This window comes from Branchiostoma lanceolatum, chromosome 16 (assembly GCF_035083965.1).
Source record: "Branchiostoma lanceolatum isolate klBraLanc5 chromosome 16, klBraLanc5.hap2, whole genome shotgun sequence".
Taxonomy (NCBI): Eukaryota; Metazoa; Chordata; class Leptocardii; order Amphioxiformes; family Branchiostomatidae; genus Branchiostoma; species Branchiostoma lanceolatum.
Window position 1 is genome coordinate 7,611,472 of NC_089737.1, and position 27,264 is coordinate 7,638,735.

Sequence of the window (27,264 nt, forward strand, 5' to 3'; positions counted from 1 at the left end):
ATTCCTTGTGTAGTGTTCATATAAAACGCAAAATTAGAAAAAATTGCAGCTAGATAGATAATTTGGTATCCAATTACAATGATAATAAAAAGTCTAACTCGTAGGGTAAATACCTGTCATTATACAATAATACATTATTAAGCACTTTTCAAAAATGTTTTTTCTTCAAGGTGTGAAATGAGAAACTAACAATTCAGCATTGAATTTTTCTTTGCCATCATAAAACTTTTGTTGCAAACTGCAAATGTTTACTGTGAGTTCTAAGATTCTTCTGGTAAAATAAAACAAAAAGTCACAACACACATTCAAGTTTTTCAGCTCGAAAATCAATAACACAAAACTTACTAATAGGTCAACGACCTGCAGGGCACTTTGAGTAACTCAATCCTCTGAAAAATCACATGTGCACACGCAAAGAGGACTTAAGTACATTAAGGTGCCGGTTGAAACAGAGGAATATAGACAGGAAGCCGCAAAGTATCATAAAGTGAAGAAAGTGATTTTGTCAAGTAGTCCATAGTATGGAAAATCACTCTCTCCACTAATCATATTTGCGATCCACCGGCGTTTGCTTAAATTCAGTTAGGCTTGCTTAAAGAAACTTCTGTGAAGAAATAAAAATGAATTGGAACTAAATCACACCCGCTGGCAAAACTCCAGAATCAAATATAAAGTAACCTTTGAAGTAATTATTGAAGAAAGGATGTGAACATATCTGTGTGAAATGGAAATTAAACGTTTGTACTGTCAGACATTAAAACACATGTATGCCCCTTAAGTTTTAACGTAAAGCTTTAGTAAGCATCTAAATTCCACATAATTTGAAGAGACTCCTCAAATCCAACGTACAACGTAATTCAAGCATTCTACATAAAGCGAAATTTTACCCTGGATTAAGCGTAAAGCGAAGCTAGCTTGCCAAACCTAAAGCAATACGTAGCCACTGCCTTTCTGAATCCAGCATAGAACATTGCCCCCCCCCCCCCCCCCCCCCCAGAAATGCAATGAAGTAGTAGAAATAGCCAAGGCATTTCTTTGCATTGTGTTTCTTTCTCCACTGGCTTTGTCTGAGAACTTCAAACAATCGATCTGAAACCACTCCAAGCTGCCAGCTAGGATGGAGCACTGCTTGACCCTGTTTAAAAGCCAGGAATTCTGAAATGTCAGCCCGTAATGTACTGTGTACACCCAACAAACCTGGCTGGCTTCTGTAGGAATGGACCGCACTACAGGGCTATACCAATACGCACTGGCCATGGGTCTATACTACATACATGTAGGGGAGCGACCAGCTAATAGAGTTGCGCAGAAAAGTGCACGCTGCATACCATTTAGTATTTTGCTAAAAATAATTTTTTTCCTGGTCAAATGTTGGTCAGAATTGTCCAGTTTTCTGCTAGGGAGGACAGAAGAAAGTGAATTTTAAAAATCTGGCCAAAATATGTGATTTTTGTCATGTTTTGACCTCGGATTGACCTCTGAACCCTTCTCTTATGGTTGGACTGATATATTGGGAGGGGGGGTGAAATCCTGGTCTCATTTGAAACTTCTGTCTGTAGCTCGTTAAAATGCTGGAGTTGAACTCCTGCTTTTTTTACCTAAAGCAACCTGACAAATCCAGCTTTGCAGGGGTGGTAAAGATTTGAGGTTTGAAATGTAGATACATGTGTTTCTAAGTGATTGTTTTTGACGGCTTATCCATGTGTTGCATAGGAAAGTCCATTTAGCGGTCCCTCCCCTGTACATGTACATACTAGGCCAGGCTATTAGCTAGCATGGCGTCAGGCTGTCTTCTGGACGCCATACATAGCTACACCTAAAGAAAAGAAAGAAATCAAATGTCAAGGTTATGGGTTAGAATCCCTAGCAGTAGCAGGCTTCGAACTTGTGCCCTTGGTTAAAGCACTTTACACCTTAGTCCTACATGTAAGTCCTCCCTCGACTCAGGTGAGAACCTTTAAGCTTTTGTTAGGGACCTCCTCTGAATGGGATATAAAGCCAGAGGCCCTGTGTTTGAGGAGAGCCACATCTCGAACACATTTAAAGACCCCACCACGCTAATCGAAAAGGGTATAGAGGTCATTCTCGGTGTGAGTTGATCAAACCTTAAATCTGGTCTTGTGTAGCTTGTACTTAATCAAAGTTCAAACCTCACTTTTGGTCTTGTGCAGCTTGTAGTTAAAACTTGCCTAAAGGCAGTTTACCAGTTTAGTGAAACAAAAAAATCCTATCATACTAGTGTCAGTTATTTCAAAATGTATGTATGAAATCTAGTAGGGACAGGAACGTTTTTCTACATGTGTGTTAAGTAAGATGATCTTTGGCCTTGCTACAGCAGTGTTATGTCAAAGTAAACCTGGCAACTTAAGCAAGACTGAAAGGACGCTTTACCATACCCATGCCATAACAGAACTCAAAACCTGGTTATGTAACATATGCAAACAAACTCATCCTGACATTGTATAATCACAAACCCTATGTAGGGCTTTTTCATTTTGAGAACTTTTGGGGGTCAGTCAGGTAAATTTTCTCACACTTTTGAATGAGATTAAAATTTTCATATTTCAATGGATCCTATAACTTAAGAAGCAATGTTACTTGTGTGAGGGGGGATATATTTTGCTGAAGAATTGTGGAAAAAGAATGAGGCAAAAGGTTTAAAACGAACCTTTTTCCAACTACTGTAATTATTGTTTCTTTCACTGTAACTTTAAGTTCACTGTTTTCACTGTCACCTCTGTACCGTGAACTTATCATCACCGTGAAAAACCTATTTATGATTTCTCCACACATCCATTCTGTAAATCACTTTCTACCACCGTGAAGTTAAAGTTCAGTAAAAATGTCGATTTTTGTTACACAGTGAAATTTTGCTACCGTGAACTTAAAGTGATTTACAGTAAGGTGAACACAGAAATAATTGCTTTATACTAATAGATATTTTTATTAATCTAAATACTGGTAAAGCATCAAAACAGTGTTAAGCTTACCAAAGTTGACATTATCAACAGAACTACATGTACCTGAAAAACACAACCCTTAACAGGTCAGAAAAAATGCCTCACGCTTTCTGGGGCGAAACGTCTGGAAATGGAACTAAATATTTACTCAAGGTTTAAGTGAGACCTAAAATACCTGGGAAGCTAACGTCGCGACCAACAACACAACTTTAGCAGTATCGACAGACTCTCTTTTCCTAAGTTCTTCCAGTGCAATTAAGACAAGTAAAACAAGGCACATTTACCAATAAGTAATAATAACATATACAACAACTTTTTTGTGTAAATAAAATATAGATGCTTTTTTTTTCAAGGAAACCAGAAGTATTCTTTCCCATGATCAACATGTTTTGTATATGCAGATAGACATAACTTCAAACTATCCACCCAAATTTTATGCTCTAAATCATTGGCCAATCCAAATGATATTGCCTTATCCTTATATCATACACTATCACAAATCTGTAATAATATGGATGTAAATAATACCAACATTATGGACATCAGCATTTCTTTTTATTGATTTTCTATTCTATTTTACCCCTAATATTAGTAATAAAAGATAAATAAAACACAATGTGACACCAGCCTTAACCGTATAATCGTATCACCTTAACCTATGGTGATACAGTAATGAAAATGCAATTTGTACACCAGTATTAGTGAAAATTCTAATATCAAAGAGCTACCAGTACTAATAAATACATTGTGTTATGGCATTTTGGGGCAAACTCCAGTGATCTTTGGCCCTAATGACGCATTTGTCACTGTTGCCTCAGAGACGCTGACAACAAAAATTTGCTAGCTGTCCTGTACATGTGTTGTGTAATGGGGCCAGAACTTCAATCCCTCGCATGTCATTACAACACAACAAAACACAACAACAGGATTCTAGATTCTCGGTTTCTGTTGCTTATATAGTAAGTTGACTTACATGGTCTTTTTTCAGAAAGACAAGCTGAAAAATCCTAGTAAACTTTTTTTGACAATGATAAGTAACGTTATATATGCAAGCAACAAGTCCCTGCATTCCACAAAATCGCACAAGTTATGAGCCCTTACTTTTAAGCATGTGAAAGGCCTTTATAAACCAGTAAAAAATGAGAGAATACCAAATATATATACATTAGTTGTAACAACACCTTACGAAAATGAAAACCAACCATTCCAAAACAAGCTTTAGGGTTTTTTTAAGTCTCCTGAGGACACATTTTGAAATTAAAAGCTGTGTGCGTGGCTTTTAGGGCCTGGTTTTAAGCCTGCATGTGACCTGGCTTTTTAGGGTACCCTACCTAGCACGTACCCTTGCATACTAATACTCTCTCTCCATCAACTTACTAGGATCAGTAGCCCCTAGCCTAATGGAGGAGAATGCATAAACAATTGGATACTGCTCCTCATCCAGAAAACGTCATTAAGGTTCTGAGGCGTGGGCAGGCGTCCGCATGAATAGATGTGACGACCCCAAGCCGTAGATAGGACTAGATAAGGATGAGCACTGATTACAGAGCTGTGCATGACAATATAATTTTTCTCTCAGGAATAATGAGGATCACCTTCGTGGGGACTTGTGTCAGCGAATCCTGAGTTGTATCGTCCAATCATACCAAGCAAGACATCACTCGGCTGGAAGAACTTGATTCTATGGACACCATACAGTAGTAGAATAGGGATCATAAATCATTAAGGCATAGCTCCAAAATACTTGAACATCAATGTACCAATGCTATACCTGAAAAGCATATCATAACTTTTTGGCTTATTTTGTGACAAAAAAAATGTGTTGTTGCTAACCACAAATTTAATTTAGTACATGTACTGGAAAAAGATCAAAATATTGTATATTTGTTGAAATCAGCACAATTTTTTATTTCAGATCCTCACGAAAGTATGTGTTGTTTGCATTTATAAGATACATGAGACTTCTAAATATGAACATTCTGTTCAAGTCTTTTTTTAATCTAGTTTCTTTCATCATTGAAGACCACAGTTTACTTTGTTCAGGTACAGGTACAAATCTGGACCGGTACCTAAACAGCTGTACCAATACCAATACCCGATGACGTTATGTTTAGTAGTATTAGTACACAGTTACACAGTAGAGCAAGGAAAATAGCGTAAAGTGTCTTTAAATCCAAGAACACAATGCCTGGCCCAGTGTATCAAGAAATTGAACCATCAACTCTCGTGTTCGTGTCTGCTACCCTAACCACAAGACCATCACACCAGGGACAGCCCCCCCCCCCCCCCAGTAAATATGAAATGTGGCTGTTTTTGACAGACGAACAGTAATCTATGACTGTCATAATGCTTACACGTCTATAGCGGACTGTCGCAAACTGAGAAATGGCTGTAATGTATGACATCTTTCTTCCTAAATTACTGCAAAAATGTGGGAATATCAAGCCATTATAGTGTTGAAATACGAGCGCACGTCACAATATTTCCTCCGCAAACTAATCTTTTCTTCTCCTTAATCTTCTCTCATATTCTATATCTCCCGGACTCATCCATGAAATCAATTTTGCACGGTCTTAAGGATGGAATCCCAGGTGCTTAAGAGATTAAATTATGGCACAGCATCAATATTGAAACGCCTTTAGGATGTTGGATGCTGCATTGTGTCAAAACATTAATCATGACTGACAACTGCATCAGTCTTACACCTTAATAGGGCTTCACGAAATTGTCAAGGGACTGGATATGTGGGTTTAATCTACAGTCCTGCAAATGTAGTTGCTAAGTGCATGGAAGATAGTGATACTGTTGGAATACATCTTTAACCATTGATACCTAAAACAAATCAAAAACTTGGTGTGTAGGACGGTGCAAATATCTGTTCTATAGCCCTTGGGCCACACAATTGTAGTGAGAAAAGTTGTGGTTATTACTTAGGACGCAACGTCTAGCCAGGAATGAAAACCCTTACTTTGACCATTCAACGCCAATCAACATGGTGATTTGTTAATTAATTTGTTGTTTTCTGTGCCCAACCATTGACTTGATAGCATATGTGGGTTGCAACAACAAAAATTCCTCACTATATATTATTGGTAATTGAAACGAGACTGGACAAATCTGATATGATCAAACAGTGGTTGGAAAATGAAAATGATTGGAAAGGACTGAAAGTTGGCAACTAGTAAAAAGAGGCAAGGTATTATTTTAAGGTTGGCTGCCGTCATTTGTTTCAATATTACTAGACATTTTGCAGCTGGCTGTCACAAATTTAAAATATAGCATATTGCAAAGTGTTATAACATACAATGTATATCTACGTAATTCTAGAATATGTTCAAAAGATGATTTCATATGTACAACCATTCTGACAGTGTGCTACACATGTCTTTTTAATTATAACATTTGATATTGCTTGAAATTTTGAAGCTATGTGTGATATCTAAAAGCAAAAGATACCGCGCGGTGATGTAACACAATGACTCCGTAATGTATTCAAAATATGATCTCATACATGTCTAAAAGCAAAAGATACCGGACAGTGATGTAACACAATGACTCTGTAATATATTCAAAATACGATCTCATACATGTATACAAAACAATAATGTACAACATGTACACACTCTGAGTGCATATGGGCGACTGTTTTTTTTTTTTACAACATACAGGCTTACCCAGGTTTTAGTGATAAAAAGCCTTGCAAACTGATCTGGCACCTGTGTGTGGGGGAGGGCTTACTGCAAGAAAAATGGGCTGCAAAGTAAGGTGGAAAAAATAATCACCAGGGTTGAAGGGCTTAAAGGTGGATAGAGTGAGGATCAAAGGACACGCTAATCACCAAACACCTCCGTAAATTAATGACAAAACACAGGGTATGTGACACTGTGAATTAATCACTGACTAAGAAAGGTGTATAAAGCTATAGGAGATTAACACAATGTTAAGGTCTTAATTCGAAGTTTCAGGTGTTTTGCTTGATGCATCTTGGTAGGAAGCAGATGTTGGTTTCATTCCTATAGCTTTTAAAGCCCCAAGCTTAGGGAGACTTTAACAGCAGGAAAGACACAGCTCAGTGAGGGAGAAATAAAGAACTATGATTATCAAAGTGTGTGTGTTTTTCACCCAAGAAATTAATACTATAAGTTAAGCTGGATAAAAAGAAGTATAATTGCGTGAGTTTTATGCTACACTTAAAGTGTAACATAATACTATGCAATCTTGTATCACCAATAAAGATTTTAAAGATTATGTTTTTTTCTAAAAATGTAAGAATCTAACCATCTGGCCGGTAAGCTGCCTAACACCTTTTTCAAGGTTTAATGCTTTGGCTAAATCTTGCAGATTTTTGATAAAGCTATTTGAGATTTATTTTGAAGGTTTTTCTGTAATTATTGTGCTTCAATGTACATCCTTGCAGCTGAGTATTCCGGTTATGCCGGTTTTCAAGGAAGCAAGCATGGGTTCCTGGACAGACCAATTTTCAAAGGTATGCTTTTAATTTTCAAACACGATCACCATATCAAAGAGGCCTGAAAAAAACAAATCAGTCATTTTCCTTCTTTTATCTTGAGATTTTTTCCCTTTTTTTGGTCAACTTCCTTGTTAAACATTACTGATTTTTCAACGCTGAGAAGAATCAAAGTGATCTCGAACCAGGTTATCTCACTTGGGAGCTATTCATCCAATGGTGATGGGAAAACACACGCTAATATTGTTCAGTATTAGCAGGTTCATTGTACTGAGATATTCCCCTATTTCTTTTCAACAAGCACAATGAGCAGTGGACCACAGCTTAACATCCCGTCCTAAGGACTGCAACCCTTTCCAGTAAAATTCGAAAAGGATTCGAACTCCTTGTTGAGTTAACCACTGGACTCGTAATGCACGCTACAAGCCATGCATAATAAAAAGTTAAGGATAGACACCGTGTGTTTATGGGAGTCTGGGGGCTGCAATATACTTTATACGAGCAGCCCTAGTTCGTCTCATGGAGGCAATTACCAAGTTTAGATGCCTATCAACGTACAAATGCACAGGTCCGAGGCATGTGTATTTGAACCATGACTGCTCTGAAGTCGTTAAGTCTGTCCGAGAGCCACTGCATGGTGACTGGAATATTGTAAGAACAGGGCTCAAAATACTGGGTGCATCTTCACTTTTTGTGCACCCAAAATTTGAGCTGTGCACCTAATTTCTGACAGTACTGGTGCAATGGTGCACCTAGATATTTGAAATTACCTGAGTATTTAAAACATTACTGTTGGCATTGCAACTTTCCTTTAGGCTTGACATTGTATTGGCAGGTTTGGGTGACATTCTATCTTATTTCATGTTATTTATTCTTATTTCATCCAAAATTTCTTATGTGCATTTTAAGTTCAAGGTTAGGTACACCAGTGTACTTATTCCCCAAACAATTTTAAGCCCTGTAGAAAGATCACAAAGAGAACATCAACTTTCTCCCCAGACATAGGATGAGTCTGATGAAAACGATATTTTTTTGCTTTAAGTTAGACATGATTCATCATAATGATAATAACAGAATCTAGCCTTTAGCAATTCACTCTCGTAGACATATTCTGCTTTGTCAGGCAAAGGGGTGAATAATATGGTCCCCTCGGGAAGGCAGCTGCCTTAAGAGTCTTGCCTGCTAAGGCTTTATTTGCTTACATTTCTTTTGATTTACACCATTGACGTCAGTGAAAGAGTACATGACAGGGAAAGATTGTTCTGTTAGTTTTATGTATTGAACGGGGCTTTGCGGTCTCTGGGGGGGTGGCGTAAATCTTGTAACGTTTGCGATGGTTTTATTTTCGTGGTTTTCACAGTGACCTCTTACGGAGAAATAAGGACAATACAAAATATATGTTTTGTAATTCTATTGTATTTAACAGAATTGTTTAACACCCTTTTTCCTTTCGACGTGAAAAAAACCCACCGCAAAAGTAAATGCCACCATAAAAGATATTTTGATTTATCGTTATTTGTAGGGAGAGGTGTCTTATCCCCTGCCTGAATTTAGCGTGAAGCATTGTCAGGCCTCTTCTTTCTTCTGGCCCTCTTTTTTCTAATCCCCTGCTCTTGTTTCGTTTTTATTATGTATAACCTCCTAGAACCGAGGAAATGTATTGGCGCAGCCTTAATAGCCCACCTGGCTGAACAGCTTGTGTAAAATCATTTCAAAGACTTTTCCGTACTACCTTTCCATAAACTCCAGGAGCTGCTGGCTTAGCTAAAACCACAACAAGCTTATGGCACCACCTGAGGTCTGCGAACCCACGAACACAACATAGATTTTACCAGACTTCGTACGCGTGGATAGCTGGAAAATGTAGAAATTAGCCAAATACTGGAAATCTTGTTAAAACTGTTCGTGGAAGTCTTATTGTCAGTTTTTGCAGTGACCTCTCCAATGCAAGATCTTGACAATACAAATATGCAATATTCTTAGACTATTGTTTTACAACTGTACTACAGAATGGTAGCAACCTTGACCTTGAAACACTGCGAAAATGTCCTTTCCCCACCAACCATGAAATCAAGTTCCCGCAAAAGTTAATGAATTTCAGGAAGGTTGAATAATTTGACAGGCTAGTTAGCCGGCCAAAGAGTTACCATTCGCAATATCAACAGACAAATGAATTGTTCTCCAATAAAAGGTCATTGCCCTCACCAATCATCCCTATATGTTGGCCAACTTTTTTTCTCAAGTAGATAGCAAGTCTGCTAGAAACTACACACACTGTAAAGTAACCTTTAAGTGAGAATCAGCCAACGTCAAGACGTTCTTTTAACCCTGGGACATACGTGCAAGATGCCATGTTCTTGTGGGAGGAATTAAGATGATCAACATGACAGAGCTTTTCTTGGTCTTGGCTTTCTTCCACAAAATCTCATCACATTAGCAAGGAGAATGGCAATAAAGAATGTTAACCTCTTTTACTTCCACGGACTGATGAATACATTCTATAGAGAAACCGATGTACATGTAAAGGGTTGGGAAAGAAAGGAGGGAGTCCTAGCTAAGTTTTCTCTTACTTGTAACATCATGGATACATTCTATGATTATGATTAAATGATGTTAACCATTTTAAAGAAATGATATTCTTGACTTGTCTAAAATTTCCTTACAACTGAAATTCTAAAAAGAAATGATTTTACCTGCAAAAACAGTCTTCCATGTATTAGAAATTGACATAAATTGTGTTTGATAATTCCTATCTCAAAATAATTTGACAGTTTCATCTGCAATCTGTTCATGAACGACCTCCACATGTCCTATCCAATGAAAATGTAGGCCAAACCCGGATGATAGCGGAATCAGTAAACGAGGTACTGAATATTCTGCGCAGAGCTTTCCTCACACCACGGCGTGACACGCTATACCCCACTTAGAGTAATAACCACCATGTTGATTGACGTCACGTACCCGACAATTTGTGTACCTATCCTGCGCAACAAATGGTTAATGGCAATCTCCAAGCAGATGTGGGAGTGTGAGATGGTAACGTTTTCTGCCAGCCTGGCTTCTATGACAGCTACACATCCCAAAATACTGCTAGGGGGCCCCAAATCGCCATGTATTCTTTACCTCAATAATTATACCCATAAACCAAAATTCATACGAATCCATCAAAAGGATCTTGAGTTATAGGTGCAAACACACAAACACAATCATAAACAGTACCCCCGTTGGAGATGAACCTCCTTCCCTGAGGTAACTAGCTGTCACAGCAGCCAGTGTAGTCAGAAAACATTATGGTATCCCACCCCCACATCTGCTTGGAGATTTATGGTTTGGGGGATTTTTCCTCTCTGTAGGATGCTGCGTGGGGGTCTATAGCTGTACTAGCTATAGAAATCAATCATTGTGGAAATCAATTTTCTGGTGCCTTGACATAAGCCACAGTAATGCTTAGAAATTTTTTGATGTCGATTTGTAGTGAGATGCGTTAGGCTGATATGCTCAAACAAGGGAAAGAGCGTTTTTTTTTAAGGGAAAAAAATCACAGTGAGTTACACAGATCTTTGAACTTTAATACGCTCGCTCGGTGGCTTACCAGGCTTTCTGGGTCACTTAAGTCTTCACAGGCTTCTTTTAAATTGACGAATAGAAATAGATTAATTTTCACATTTTTCAATTGTTGCTACCAAAATATTTGGGGGTCGATTCATATGGTACATGTACATGTGAATCTTTTTTTTGTGTGTGTGATCTTTTCATTTTTTTTTCCTCAAAATCAGAATCTGAGAAACAAAAAACAAACTTGTGCGTGTCCTGAGCAAACATCCTGCATACTGACAGTTCGGAGCTTGTACTTGACGGTTGAGTATGTACACACTTTGACTTCTGACCATACTTGACCCGCCATGATTTATGTTTGCACTCTCCGCATGACATCTCATGACGTCTGTTTGCATAGTACCAGAGACAATTCAGACTTCGTTTATTTTTTTAAGACTTAGAGTGAAAGCCTATCTATTCTTTTTTTAAAGTGTGGAAATGCATATCTTCAGAATCATATATTTCCTATTATCCTTAAATTACAACCTGACACACATATCATTATTAGTACATGTACATGAAATTACTTCATTCATGTAACAGTCATACAGTATGACAGTGGCCTTGTTTTAGTTACAGAGGACAGCCTGGTCAATGCCTGCATTAAACGGTCCATTAACCCTTGACCTTCACCTACCCAAATCATGCCTGTCCTGTCAACCGGATTTAGTGCCTGTCAAACAAGACCAGAGACTGTCCTAGGGCCATACTGTAGATTCATTTACCTTCGCAGGGACTTAATTTTGTAGTAGAAGGGGAAAGTAGGATTTCGTGGTATCTTAACCTTTAGCACACTGAAGTAGCTGTTTGGTAACCTAATTCTCTACTGGTTACAGAGTTAGGCAGCAGGGAGAAGGTTAAGTTCACTGTTGAAACGATTCCACCTTACAAATTAAGGTAGACAGATTTTATAAATCACTTCAAATGACAAACAGACATTGAGAACTATAAAGATATTCTATGTCAGTCTGGGCTCCAAATGCTCTTATCCTAAAAACCAAGACAATGCACTTGACGTTATAACAAAAGACAAAGGACTTGGGTTCGATCCAATTACACAGTGCTTAAGCTTTGGCTGGACTTCAATTACCCTTCGAAACAATAGCAGCCGTTCCAATTTGGTACCACGTTTTTTCAAAGCCTCACAAAAGAATTGGAAGAACAACATAAAAATAGCGGGTGAATGGTTATGGGATCTGTTAAACAAAGTGCAAACATATAGCTATTTGTATTGTCTTTTGTCCAAGCAAAACCAAAGTTTCACAGCAATTTGGAGAATTCTAGAAGAGAAAACTTGAAAAACCTGACGTAACCATTGGCAAGCTTTTGCAAGTATGAAGAGACATCAACACATGATCGAACAGAGGGAAAAGAAAAGGCACCTTCATTCACTGGCCTTGAACCTTTTGAACTTAACATTAACTCACCCATTAGCTTTAACCTTTAGCACACTGAAGTAGACCTTTGGCTACCAAGTCTCTATTGGTTACAGGTTTAGGCAGCAGGGAGAAGGTTAAGAAAGCAACAACACCATTAAGGTCCTACCCAGGTGATACTTAACTGTTTGCTTTCCATTTAATTTTCCTCATTCAAAGTACCTTTAATGTTTCGAGATCTAGTTTTGGATTTGAAGATTTGGCGTTTTGGATAACTAATTGGACCCCTGGTGGGTTGCAATGCGTCATCTGGTTACATAGGTGCCCTTTTCAAATCAACACTTCTTACAAGAACAAGATACAAGTGCCCATTAGATTTAATGGTTTTCATGTACAGTCAAATCTGCCCAAGAAGACCACTCAGGGGAACGAAGAAATCTGGTCTATGTGGACAGGTAGACAGGATTCTTCCTCCTTGTGTCAATGGGAAAAATGATCTAAATAGCAAGCACAGAAAAAAGAATCATAACTCCTTTGTATACCACTGATAAAAAAAAATGAGTTTGTGATCTTTCCATATACACATTTCATAGCTTTAAGACTCACAAAGCAGTAAAAATGCGAGTGAATTTTCCCATTGTTTAACTTCTAGCTCGCGAATCATTGCCATGGACATTCCTTCATGCAGTCAAAATACACAAGCTGACTTTTGAGTGTCAACTTCGATATCTTTTTATCCTAGACTAAACCATCCAGGGGTGTACAACTACAACTACAGGGCACCGGATAACCTAAAGAGACCAACGATGTCCATCAAGTGAAAAGCAGCCCAAATGGAATTCTACCAGGCCAAAGACTCAACTCAATACTACTCTGGTGTGGCGTTTAGTTACTGTAAATTCACTTACTTTTGCTGTGCTTTAAATTTTGTTGAAATAATTCTGTGGTCAAAACATTGGAAACGCATATTTGCGGTGGCATGAATTTCCAGTGGAGGGGTCACCGCGAAAAACACAAAAATAAAACCACCGTGAAAGTTTCAAGATATACAGTATAACATCAGTCAACGTAGAAAAGAGGTCATCCTATTCTTGCCCCATTACCACTGAAGCCGGTAGTTGCGTGCAGTGTCCTACATACATACTCAAAAATTACTGACACGCTCTGTATTTGAAAATCTATACACTATGATACGTCAAGCCAGCTATTATAATTAGTATTCTACATCATAGTACGTGAATAATATGCAAAGTGGTGTTTCCTTCAAAAGTACAAATGTAAATATACAATCCTTCTGTATCTCTCGATTTTCTTAAACCTAAATTGACTTCAATTGCAAAAAATCCTTTTGCGATTCAAAAGATTTTGAGATTCCCAACTCACACTATTATTATGTAACTGAATATGACAAAAGTATCAGGTTGACCACGATTACTTTCACATGTAAAAACCCTTTGTCTAGCTGATCGTCAAGTGGTATCTAGTGATTTCCTCACAAGAAACTCTTTCTTGTGGAACAAAGGTGTTGTCACATTAGCACTGCCTTACTTGGTGCCAACAATGCGTCCGAGGAAGACGGGAGACAACACGGCGGGCTGCGTTCTCGCGAAAGTGGATAGCTCGGGAGGATTAGGGGAGCCCTGCCTCTAATGGGCAGGGCTCGAAATAATTTTTTCCTTCATTCCTCTTGCAGGTAACATGTAAGATTACCTGGATCTGACAAACATGTATTGTACCTACAACTTAATGCTTTGCTGGAATAGGAGGTTTTAGATAGGATATGAATAAAACTGGGAACTGTTCAGATTAAAACATTTCAGTTCTTTACCTTTCAAATTTCACATGTGGTAATAATCAGTACAATAAACAAAAATCAACAAACAGAATTCATACCCAGTATATTGCTGTCACAGGTTAGGTACTAGTACATAGATTAATTTTAGTTTCTTGATCAATTTTCTCTTACTTGCATTGTGTTTATGTGTTATTCATGTATGTTCAAGGCACCACTGTTTTGTTTTGTTTCAAGGCATCCTCATTTGAGGTGAAGCATGATGCTTTTTCAAGTAGCTAGTGGTAGTGCAATGCGGCTTCACTACGGCTTGCGTTTATGGCCAAGTACACCTACTCTTCTTGATAAGTGTGTTGGGTTCTTTTACGTGCAGAGGTTTGACGCTTGAGGCTAATGCCTGAAGCTCCCTCATATACACGGGGCTGCCGGCTTTACGTCACCATCCGAAATGACGAATGCAATCCTTTACAACATGTCTGCGCTGGAGTCGATCCCTAGGATCGAACTGGGGCCCCAGGATCCACAGAATTTGATCCAGACTGTAAAGCAGTGCAATTACTAACTTAGTCACTGAGTTGGTCTATCCTAGGTAAGAAAACAGAAATAGATAAAGAAATAAAAAAAAGATAAAAGAAATGATCAGGAAGACATCAGAAAAACCTTTTACCTGAACCAACCTTTTAGTTTTACCTGCACTAACCTTCATTAGGTCTCGACATAAGCAAGTAAGCAACCTTCATAATCACATACAAGCAGGTGGTATTTTGAGCCCTGCTAATGGCCATGCATTTCCAGTGCCAAATCAGGGGTGCGAATTACTGGGAGAGACTGTGTCAGAGACATACATGTATGATGTGTATTAGGTTGCACTCTAGACCACACTTTAGCCTAGCACATACGTGTATGACCCAGTTCGAACTATAAGATATTTGTTGTACTTTGTGTACTTGTTTTTTCACACAGGATACCTGAACAAACAGTATATTTGTTTATTGATAATTGAAATCAAATCAGACAACAAGGGGGCATAATCAAGCTTGTCTTTCATATTGCTACACCTACCCACCTACCCACGTACCAAATAACATTCATAACAATCATGATCCATAACACAAACACACACAAACAAACACACACACACACACACGCAACATTTCTGCAATGCTTCCGAGCAGTAAAGAAATTGCTATAGCCTATAGTATAGGTCTTATACTTTTTACAAAATTTCTCTTGGGTAAATCTGATGTTTATATTCTAATTACCTTCGCCAAGAAGGTTATGTTTTTGGTGTCATCTTCAAATATGTATGTGGTTTAGAAGCATAACTCAAGAATATATTTTGGATAGATTGTCATTGAATGTGGTCTGTGGTTAGGTCTTGTTGTACATTTGTATCAAAAAAAATTATAATTATAAGATTTTGGGCCCTATGGCAGTTTTCCTCAGTACTGCAGGAGAACTTCCAGTTTTGATATCTCCTTTTGAAATTACATTATATATGAGCTAACTTCTGGTTAATCATTGTCCACCATGGCTATACAAGTTGTTAATGTTATGATGCACTTGAGAATTGGCATGAGGCCCTATATGCTCAGCTCAGCAGGAGGTCTACAGCTAAATGAACATGTGCCAACCCCCGTCAAAGGAGTGTTAATCCAACCAATAAAGATACTGACAAAGACCATATTTTAATGGAAATCCATGACCAATAGAAATACATGTTTAAGCAAAAGACCATATATTAAATGGTGTTTGGGGAGGGGTACTAACACCTGTTGTGTAAGGTTTGCCCCTCCTTACAATTCGTGAAATGGTCCACAAATGCACAAGGAGGTTACTGTAAATTCATTTATTTTCACAGGCAGTTATTTCCTGGTAAAGTGGGGTATGAGGTTTTTAAACCTCTAAATTTCTGTAGTAGAGTAGTATAGTACAACTTTGAAACAAATATTTGCAATGGAGGGGCCAAAGCAAAAATAAAACTACTGAAAATATTACAAGATTTAGAGGAACCAGAAAAAAACAAGTACGGACCTAAAAAGACAGCCAAAACAACAAGGCAGCTCTAAAATAAGTGTCAAACTACAATACAGCAAAAATGCGTATGCAAGGCACAGTGCGTGAAAGCTCCAAAATCAAGTTTCAGTCCCTCCGAAATCAAAGACCCCTTGTTCTAAAGCAGTCAGCTCTTTTGGGAAAACATTAGACAAAGCTCTTAACAAAATTTCCGGCAACATTCTTTCTTTTTTAAGTCCAGGAAGGTATAAAACTACCTGGTATTGCTTTTATACATGTGGCGCCACCATAAGAAATCTAATTTAAAGTCTTTTAAAATTCTAGCCCTTCAATTAAACCCTGTAAAATTGTGTCTTCTTTTTGATAGCCATTTGCTTTTTCGGTTCTATCAATGTAGATACAACCAAGATCTTTTCTTAGCCTAAATGAGGAATAAACCAGTTAAAGGCACAGTTCCAGGTAATACCATATTTGCATTAACGATTTGTATTTCACAACCGTCCATTTATACTAGGACTTTGGAGTACTGAAACTGCTGAAAGCATGTTGTGACAAATGTACTGTCTTTAGAATAAATCCATGAATACATGGTCATACAGTAAGGACTTACTAAAATAGCCCAAACCACTGTGCAGAGTGGTACACTGAAGTATACACTATTCAAGGCTTTTCATTCCCAGAAGCTTTGCTTACTACAAAGAGGGATTCTTGTGGCATGTGGTTAATGTTCTCTCTGTTAAAGATTTATGTCTTGAGTCTAAGTCATCTATTTTGTATTGTGCAGGGAGACTTAGGGATACATGGTACCAAGGTAGGCCAAACAAAGCAGCGATAAATAAGACATCTTCAAGTAGAACTCGGATTTCCTTGAACTTGGATGCATTGAATTTTGTTATTAAGTACAGCCATACGTATGATTTCAGTAGGGTTAGACACACAGAGAACTTAATTTACATTGATTGTGCATATATGATACATTGTTTCTTGATGCAATTAGCCCTCCTTGCAACTAAAACTCCATCAACTATAGTATTACAATGTCATGTAGTAATCTATCTCTATTACTTCTACCAAAATCTCTGCAATCGCATGGACTGCTTGACAAAATATATTGCTTTTTCTTTTCTAAACAAAATGTCTAAATCTCGTAAAACTACCGAAACCTTGCCATCCTCTTCGATCTTGACAATTAGTAATGTCAATCCTGTGGCTTACTGTAAATCTAGAAACTTTTGCGCTGTTTTCTTATTTCTTCAACGTCTCCGCTATGAATTCATGACGCAGCGAATATGCATTTCTTTTGTATTACTACTGCACTACAGAATATAAATTATTTCAACTGCGAATTTGAAACATTTCTCTCACACTGCTCTCTCGAAATAAAACCACCACTAAGGTAAATGAATTTACAGTATTGTCTACAGCTGAAAACACAAAAGTGCTTTAGAGTTGCCCATCTGGAATGACTGCATGTACTAGTCTGACCGTAGATGCCAACGCCATCAAGGGTGAAGTGTATGTATATACATTGTACATTAGGGATATACACCAAATGTCAAAGGGTGCTGTAACTTTACAGGGGTCATCTTTCTGACCCTCTGTATGGTACAGTAAAGGACACTGTTCATCTTTTGGGCCGTGCTTGAATAATTCAAATTTGCGAAACCCAAACCGTCTAGTCTGGGTGGTTCTATTTAGAAATGTCAAATCGGGGGAACCGCAACAAAATTCTAACATCGCGGCTTATGATTGAAAAATTACAATAAAACAAAATATGAGTATTTGTGGTTGATATGCATCCAGAATTATCTTGATATTCTTTTTTTGTCAGATCAGAAAGAACTAAAGCATGGGAATCTGAGAACCTAAAAAAATTAAATTGGCCTGAGGGGAAAATAGTATAAACAAATGACACACTCTAATTGTAACACCTACATGTACATTTCTATTACCACTGTAACTTACATTTTTAAATCTTTCCCACAAAATATACAGTCAAACCTACTCTACATAAGGCCGATGTAACCACTTTTTGGAGGTCCCTTAATTTTTCCCATTGAGAAAAGCATTACCGGTAAGGATCCTGTCTGTAGTGACCACCTGTCCACATATCGGATCCCTGAGTGGTCTACTTGGACAGTTTGACTGTATTATAATATTTATATCACTGCATCACAGCAGATTGGTTCTAAGTCTAAATCCAAATGCATACACACACCACTACTCCGTCCCCAAGAGTTATTTCAAACGTCCAAATGGATTATTTCGAGTGGGGAGTTAATATACCTGTTCAGCAAACCCTGGGGCATTTACCTGTCGAGGTCAACAATACACAGGTACATATGGTATTGTTCGCCCAACAAGGCATTCTAAACACCTTACATGATGTGGCACTTAGGTCACGAAGCTACCAAACATGCTGCTATAGTTACGAACACTCCTACAAATATGCATGCACGTGCATATAAATGTAATCACTGACAATTTCCTATTTCTCTTTCTTTTAATGTTTATCTTACAATGTGTTGAAGGTAAAGCAAACAGTGTGTAGCATGTGAAGGCTTTGATCAGAATTTCTTTTACAAAATTCCTGTCTAACAGAATGAAACATAACAAAATGGACTAAGCTCAAGTCTTGCACAATGTCATGTAAACTAATACAAATATTGCCATCATTTGTTTTATTTCAGTTTCAGCACTGAAATATATAAAAATGGGATGTGTACTTGTCTGGATGTTGAAGAAATTAGTCTCCGATCCATACAAATGACTTTTTAACATGCTTCCAGAACCCAGCACCTGCTAGCTTTTCCACACAATATTTGACAAAGGATCAAAACTGCTCCCCTCTTTTCCAGCTTTGGTACAGTCCTCCTTTTTCAGCCACTCATTGTTTTGCTATACATAAAATCAAAACACTAAACAAAATTCAGTGATTTCAAGACCTGAAGAACAAAAAACTCCTTGATGCTTAGCACTAAAAACATGTTTAATGATAATTTCCCTAACTTTTCACAAATGAACAGTAAAAAAACAACAAACATGGCATAAATCCAAGATTTAGAAATTCATTATCGGTAATGTTTGGGTTCAATCAATTTTACCCTGGGGCTTCGAGAAGTTGACATAATACTATAATGGTTGGGCAAATGGGTTAGCTAAACCAACAGTTAGTGTGTGCTTGTATGTGTGCGTGTAATAGATTAGATTCCCCAACTTTGCAAATTAGTTATGCTGCTGAGGTTTTGCTTAGCACTGAAAATATCAATGTTAGTTATAAGAAAGAGAAAATTTTGAATTATTTGTGGAACATGTTGAATTCAAGATGGTATAAATTGTGTTTCTTTTTTATTGTGATCTGTATGATGATATAGCTATAACGAATAGGATGTAGAATATCTGGAAATGTATGGGATTAACTTGAAAGGTTCGACTCAAAAGGTCCAGTCAAAAGGACACCTGCTCCCAAGATGTGCTCTATAAAACCCTTAAGACACTATTAAGGGTTGCAGCACGGTCTCTTAAGATTTGGTAGCATAACTAGAAACAAGGAGAGATAATTCAAAAGAAAAAAAAAACCTTTTGATAAGACTCCATATTTATGGATCCAGGATATCATAAATCATTATGATTGTCAAAACGACTTGTATGCAAAATGACAAACAAAACGACTTGAATGCAAACAAGAGCTTTTAAAAAAAGCTGGCATTTCGGCTACGTTTATAAGTGTGAATTGTCTTTTCCCTTTACTTGAAGTAAAATCTGCCAGAGGAAGTCACTCAAGGGCTGTTCAGTCTATAAGAAAAATTGTCATTTTGGGAAATGAGTACTGTTTTAATAGAGAAAGGCAGATTGGGGAAAGCAATTTTGAAGTTACGTCACTTAACTTAAGTGCTTTTGAAAAAGCTGGTCTTGGCCTACAACTTGTGCTTATTTGTAAAATGTATAATAGGCTCATTATAAAAGCTATCAATGTAATTATGTACATGGCACGCAATAAAACATAAAATTTGAAAAAGCACCATTGAATCATCAGCACTAGTACTATGGTAATTAAGTGAAATAGAAGTTCATAACAGCTAAGGTTCTATCTAAAATGACTACCAAATGTCAAACAAATCAACAGCTACCTCATCCGTATTATTCTGGTTTCCGCATTTACAACATTTCTTCCTTATTTTCCTGGGTAATTTTGCTAAAATTCATGAAAATTCCCATAGTTTTGTGCCGAGGGGCGCCACTTTCCACGTCCGTGTTGTCTGAATGAAGTCGATACTGAACAATGGAGCATTTGCTACTGTAACAAAGAATCGCTGTTTTGCAAACAACATCAAGAGCCTCTGTTTACATCGGGGATAGAAGTTTAGTGGCGAGTGTTTTGCAAGAATCATCTTACCGCGCATAGGAGCCGCTGCACGGTATTTTCCATTACAATGAACAGAAAAATTCGAATGCCGGGTTTGGAATCTATGAAGTCCTGTTCATAAGACAAAGGCCTTGTATATATTAAATGAATATTTAAAAATAACAAATATAAAATATTTCTTTATTTATTAATGAAAAAAATGATATTCATAAATATGATATTGATAGATTAATATAATATCAATATATATTTTTGATATTCAATATCTAAAAAGAAAAAAAAAATTCATGCACGGACACGAACCCGGATCTTCTGGGTCCGAAGTGCTTCGCGTTGCCAGATCGGCCAAGCTGCGGTACGTATTTACATCCTTTGGACGTAATGCTATAACCTCACTATATGGTATCATTTATGCCGATTTTTGCTCGTTTTCTTGACGAAATCATTTTTTTTCTTCTGCAATCTTGTGGAATAGATGTAATATGGTCATTTTTCAGGATATCAAAGTCCGAAACCACAATGCAATGATATTTCCGAACAGTTGTAGCAGTTACATGCGGTCGCCGTCCTGTGTCACATGCAAATCTAGCGTGCCTGCCTTTTCGTGCTCTCTTGCCATATAAGGCAACGGCTATACAAGGATTTGAGAACGTATTGCCATATAAGGTCTTATTGTGTGCGACACAGTGTTGAACCAAGCTTCCCTGGTCCTTGCTTGAAGGTAAAAGCCAGGACAAAGCGTTTCGGCGCGCATGCGCCGAAACGCAAAAATAGGGCTGGATACCAAAACGTTACATTGATACAATGGTCCGATTTACACACAAGTCGACTTGGGGCTGTGTGTGAGGAGCTTTAGGCTGCTCAAGTGGAGTTTTCCTATTAGAGTGGCCTAGGGTTCTCCTCGCACAGTCCTGAGTCGACTCCAAGTCAACACAAAAATGTATGTGCAAATCGGGCCATTTATAGGTACAAGAACAGTGGTTTAGACACCTGTAGCTGCACCTGACGTCCTTAATGAAGACAGAAACGGTCCGACTCCTAGGTAAACACAAAATACAGTACACGCAGCCTTACTGTAAATTGCTATTTGAAACAAGTTTCCCAGCAATCAAACGAGATGCGACAAATGGTCCATCCAATTAAACAGATACCTCGAACCACTAGACGAAATAATTCTTGTAACTAAGCAACAGCAGAAAGACTGTTCAAAGAAAGAGAATTGACAGGATATTTTGTGTGGTGAGTATACCCGCTGTGTGACAAAGAATTTGATTAGATGCTAACAATTGGGTACGTTTTGCTGATGGCCATTGCACAGCGGGAGGTAGTCAGATCATTTCTTCTAACTACATGCCTTAAATTGAGTTTGACTAATTGTCTCGTGGGAAAACACACCAGAAAACGACGGTATGCGAGCTCCAGTCCGTTCCAACAATTGCTTACAGTTATAGTGTATATCTGACTGTATGCAGAATATGGCCCCATATGAGACATTTGGTTCTTACGTTCTACATTATCTTGGGAATCAAATATTTCTTTGAAGCAGTGTAACTGGGATCAAACATTTTTATGCAAGGCTCAAATTCATTTTTGTGAATAGGTGCACTAGTGTTTTGGGTGCACATCATGACATAAAGTAGAATGTCAGCAAAACATATTTACAAACTGCCTGTCTTAAGAACGTCAGTCTGAAATTCGATAGCTACCTTCAGAATCTTCAACAACTATCATTTCAAGGTACTGTACAACAAAGGTTATATTGCTTTTTCTGACACTTGAATTTCAAGAATATTCTGTCTACCAATGCCCGCACAGTCAAATAGTATTGGTAGGTGCACAGCTACAACTTTGGGTGCACAAAGGTGCACATGCACCCAGTATTTCGAGCATACAGGGCTGGTATGCATGATCAAACGCCTTTGCCATGCCGTTACGAGAACCGTTTCAGGTCTGTGACTGTGAGCCAATGAGAACTCTTGCCTAACTGTATATCTTTAGGCAAATATTCAAAAGGCAATCACTTCTCTATCAAAGGGTACCAGACTATTTGTCAAGGGATACGATTGGAGGAGCGAACTGGAGCTAGAATAGGATGGATAACAGGCTATACATATCCTAGGCCTACATCACATGCGTATTCAGTACTTTCGGAAAGTATAATAAGCCATTCATGTTACATAAATCATACACCGACATAAGTACAGGACCTGTCCCACTTAGTATAGTGTTTTTGAAATTATGTAACAGTATAATAGCTAGGCTAGGATACACTTGTTGACTGTCTAGATATTTACCTCAAATCAAGACAATAAACTATATATAGCGTAAGATGTGTAAACCTATGCTTTGCCGGGCTATCAATTCTAGTGCTATCAATAGCCAAGGCCATACAGTCTTGGTATCTTGATCTAAACAGTTATACCATGAATCATTATAGGGTAAGTTTGTGTGACAATATCTGTCGTGCGTTTGTAGTTTCTGGAACAAAAACAGGTATGTAATAGTCTGCTGTTGCGTAAATGTGGAGGGAAGGGGTAGAACACAAAGGGCGAATATCTCTCCTGCCCTTTGAAGTGCACATGTTTATTTTGGGACGATTCTACATAATGTACTTAACGGCTAACATAGAAAAGACATACCTGGTTTCGTTGTGACAGCGCGGGAAGCGACGTTCTCCGATGCCTGTGGTGACTGCTTGGCGGCGGCGGTTGGCTGCTTCGACGCCGCCTCATCACGGATATTCGTGGGTCGGTGGCGGGGAACTGCATGGACGATTTTACCACAGTTTCGAGGTAGCGGGAGAGCACGTAGCCGCAGAGGCAACAGACGTACCCGACGAACGGTCGCACAAACCCGGGAAGCGAGTCCGGGTTAAGTCCCAAGATAACTCTCAGGCCGATGAGGCTCAGTCCGACCGAGGTGTACTGCGTGTTCCGTACTAGCGGGAACAGCACCGTAAGTCCGAGAAACGTAACTAGTGTCCACATAAACAGGTGTAGACCTATCGTTTCTCCTAGGGTTACCTGTGTAAGACAAGGAAACAATAGCATGTATCAGTCAATATCATCAGTAAATATAGATAAGATTGACATATAATAAAACGTGTAATCAAATAAAAAAACAGAGTTAACAATCTCTGTAAAACAAATTTCCTACAGGTAATTATCAGAAACTTTCACACTAGGAAACTTTGGTAACTTACTTTAATTTTTAGTCAAGAAAAGAATCACATAAAAACTTGACAACATAAAAGAATTAGCCAGCAAAGGAGGAATTCCTTTACAAATACAACTCAAAACCTCTGGTTTAAATTTGTTTTCTTAGTTATTCCAGAGAAAGTTTTTCACAAGATACTTTCACCAACACATCTCTTATTCAGTACAAGACAAGTGTTTACTTTGTGCAGCCTTCACTTCTTGTTTTATAGCTACTTGAACGTACAAAGGTCAACAAGCGTTCTGATAGTATTATCTGCAATTTAACAGGTGGGTATAGACTGAAAACACACTACATAAATTTAATAAGGTTGTTTTCAATTTTTTTTTCCTTTTCCATACCCTTTGATTTTAAGGTAATAGCTGAAAAAAAAACCTTTGAATAAAATATCACATCTTTCTACAAGTCCTAGTTTTGGGTATGCTGTACGTGATATTGTCGTTTGGCATCAAAATATGACACTTCTAAAAAGTCCACTATGGAAGGAATGGTAGATAGATTCAATGCAATTTAGTGGTTCCAAGAGTGAATTTTTTGGGACAATGTACAAATAAACAGGTCTCTCTAGATCTCTTTGTCTTCCTGTAACGCGGTGTATGCATATCTGACGAACTAAGGGTAATTTACAACAAGACTAGGAGGTAAAGAATCAGCTTTTCTATGGATATAGCATGTACTTCAAACACATAGAGGACTTAGCATGCAACCGACAGTGGAAGAACAAGTGATTCCTGCACTAAGAAACTCGCTGACCAAGAGTTTAAATTTCAACTCTTGAAAGTAGGCCATGACAGGATAGTGCTATTATCGTATATCACCGTGCACTTGTAGATTCTATCTCACCCTCTTTCCACCAACGCTCTTTGCAATAAGTCTCGCAAAACATGCCAAGATTTCAATTACCGCGGACAAACAATGCAACAGTTTCCACTAGTATTTGTGCTTCTTATTCAATAATATGATTAACCAAAAACCATTTCGAAAGTTTAACCGAGTGACCTTTAAAAATTCAAAGTTTGAATATTTAAAGGTCACTCGGTTAAATTTCGAAATGGTTATTTTCAAAGTCAGTTTAAGTATTGATATATTTTCTCTACCGTAGTTTGACACGATTTTGGACCCTACTTATTGTTGATTAATTAACTAAAAACTTACAACATGAAGCTCATTGATTAAATCATGACTACCACGGTATGTGATCGGATGTCATCCAAGATCTTTGCCTTTGACAAATTCACAGAATTAGGGTAATGATTCGCAATGCACGTACATATGACCTTCTTTATGTGTGCATGATTTTTCTGTCTGAGGCGTCAATCAAATATGCAATTTGTCTTTTTTGTTACCATACAAAATATGTTTTGCCACAACTATATAATATAACGACGAACGTAAATCATAAAGATGCTTATCTTTTAATGCATTTTGCGGTGGTTCAAACATTTTTGACACGTTATGACACGTTATTCGATCCTTTGGCCAAAGTTCGGTTTACAAAAACATAGGTCTGTACAACCTTGTGGCAATTGATAACGTTACGACATTTCGGTCTTGACTTTATGTCGTTGTATTATGCATGGCATTTGCCTCTAGGGGAAATACTGTACATGAATCCTACAATGTATATTGATGCTACACTCCGCAAGCTTGCCAAAGTGTTTTATACCCTAAGGCAGTCAACGCGCTCCATTCAACTTAACTTCCTACAACGATTTCAAACTAAACACGTCCATTTTTGACATCTTTGGAACGGTAGTGAGCAAGAAATTACTGTTTTTATGAAAATTAAGAATGCAGAGGACATTTATCAATATTCACTTTGACACTATTCCAACGTGTTGTTACCCTTAATGATAACAATCACCTTAATACTAGATAAATGATGATTAAGGTTGTGTCAGTTTAAGCATTATTATGATGAATATTTCTGTGAATCTTTTTCTTCCTTACTAAACCTTTTTGTGTGGTCCTTTTCTCGTCCTACCAACTTAGAAGGTGCAACCGGAATGCCAAAACAACAATACCTTTAAGATTTCTCAAAACTTAAGGCAATTCTTTTGTGATATCTTAAGGAGGAAGGTTAAGAAATCGGCTTTTGTAAGAGTAGTCCGTGTCTTTTGGCCAAGGCTCGGGTTTTGTTTTGATAGTGCAAGTTGTTCTGAAACCAACTGGAACGTTTCGGCTGAGAGGAAAAGGTATGTCAGACGACAGGCTGGGGAAAAAATGTCAGACGACAGGCTGAGGAAAAATATCAGACGACAGTTTTGTTCTGTATCCTGATTTGTTATGATTTTGTAAGGGATCCCTTGGAAAAGATTGATAAATAAATAAATAAATAAAAGAGAGGCTGAGGAAAAATCATATCAGACGACAGGCTGAGGAAAAATCATATCAGACGGAAGACTGACGAAACATTATATCAGACGACAGACTGAGGAAAAATATCAGATGACAGGCTGAGGAAAAATATCGGACGACAGGCTGAGGAAAAAAGGTATGTTCAGACGACAGTCTGTGGAGAGAAAAAAACTAGCAGACGCCAGGCTGACAAAAAAAATTGCATTAAATGTCCTTGCTGAGAGGGAAAAAATCGAAACCTCGTAACGTTACAACAACTCACCTGGACGAAAAACTCTACCAAGCACAGCCCGCCGAACATCAGGTAGACGTTGGAGTCTCTCCAGGCCCGGCGGTAGTAGAAGGCGAGCCCGCAGAAGGCCCAGGTCACGCTGCACAGCGGCAGCAGGACGGCCACCAGGCCTCGAGCGACCTGCCACGGCGACTCGCACCACAGCGACGCGAGCAGCGCGCCGAGCGCCAGCCCCCAGCCCCATCGGGGCAGCATCCCCAACTCGGGGGACGGCAGCAGCAGCGCGAGCCTGCTGCTAGTACCCTCCCTCCCCGGCTCTAACGGCCGCACTAATGCCGGCACGTAGCCGTTGTTGTAGGAGGAAGACGATCGGGTCTCTCGGGAGGAGGCAAACTCCATGGGAGAACGCTGTCAGACGACAGAAGTAAAGTCCGAGCACAGAAACACTGACACTCCTTCTCACCCGACCGCCATGATACTTCTGAAGTACACGCTTCCCTAGCTACTCAACAACTCTGCCTGGTGAGGCCACAGGTGTACGTCACTCAACATGAGCTCAATGCAGAATAAATGCGAAGAACAAATACTGTAAAGAGGAGAATGTTCGCGGTGGTTCCATGTTCACGGTTTTCACGATGACTTCTTTATCGCAGACTTGAAACCACCGAGAACATTTTTGTTCTGTCTTCTGCCCACATAACTGTTTAATTAAAGCTTTGTTTCAACCTGCGAAATTAAATCCCCGCAAACATTTCCTTTTCTACAGTATGTCATGTTCAGTCCACAGAAATTTGATATCATGGTTTTTGGAGTTTTGTCAGAAAATCAATAGAGCGGGCAGTTATATAAAATAGATATAATAGATATAAATAAAGGCATTCTG

The 27,264-nt window shown here is 38.3% G+C and overlaps 1 protein-coding gene across 1 annotated transcript in view; it reads right to left on the minus strand.

Annotated features, from left to right (window-relative positions):
* Window positions 1-26,881, minus strand: part of LOC136421692 (cGMP-inhibited 3',5'-cyclic phosphodiesterase 3A-like) — a 73,195-nt gene extending 46,314 nt beyond the window's left edge. Inside the window, 2 exon segments of the mRNA XM_066409176.1 lie at window positions 23,215-23,598; window positions 26,412-26,881. Coding sequence (XP_066265273.1) covers window positions 23,215-23,598; window positions 26,412-26,780 — 753 coding nt within the window. The 5' untranslated portion in view covers window positions 26,781-26,881.
* Between the last annotated feature and the right edge of the window lie 383 nt (window positions 26,882-27,264).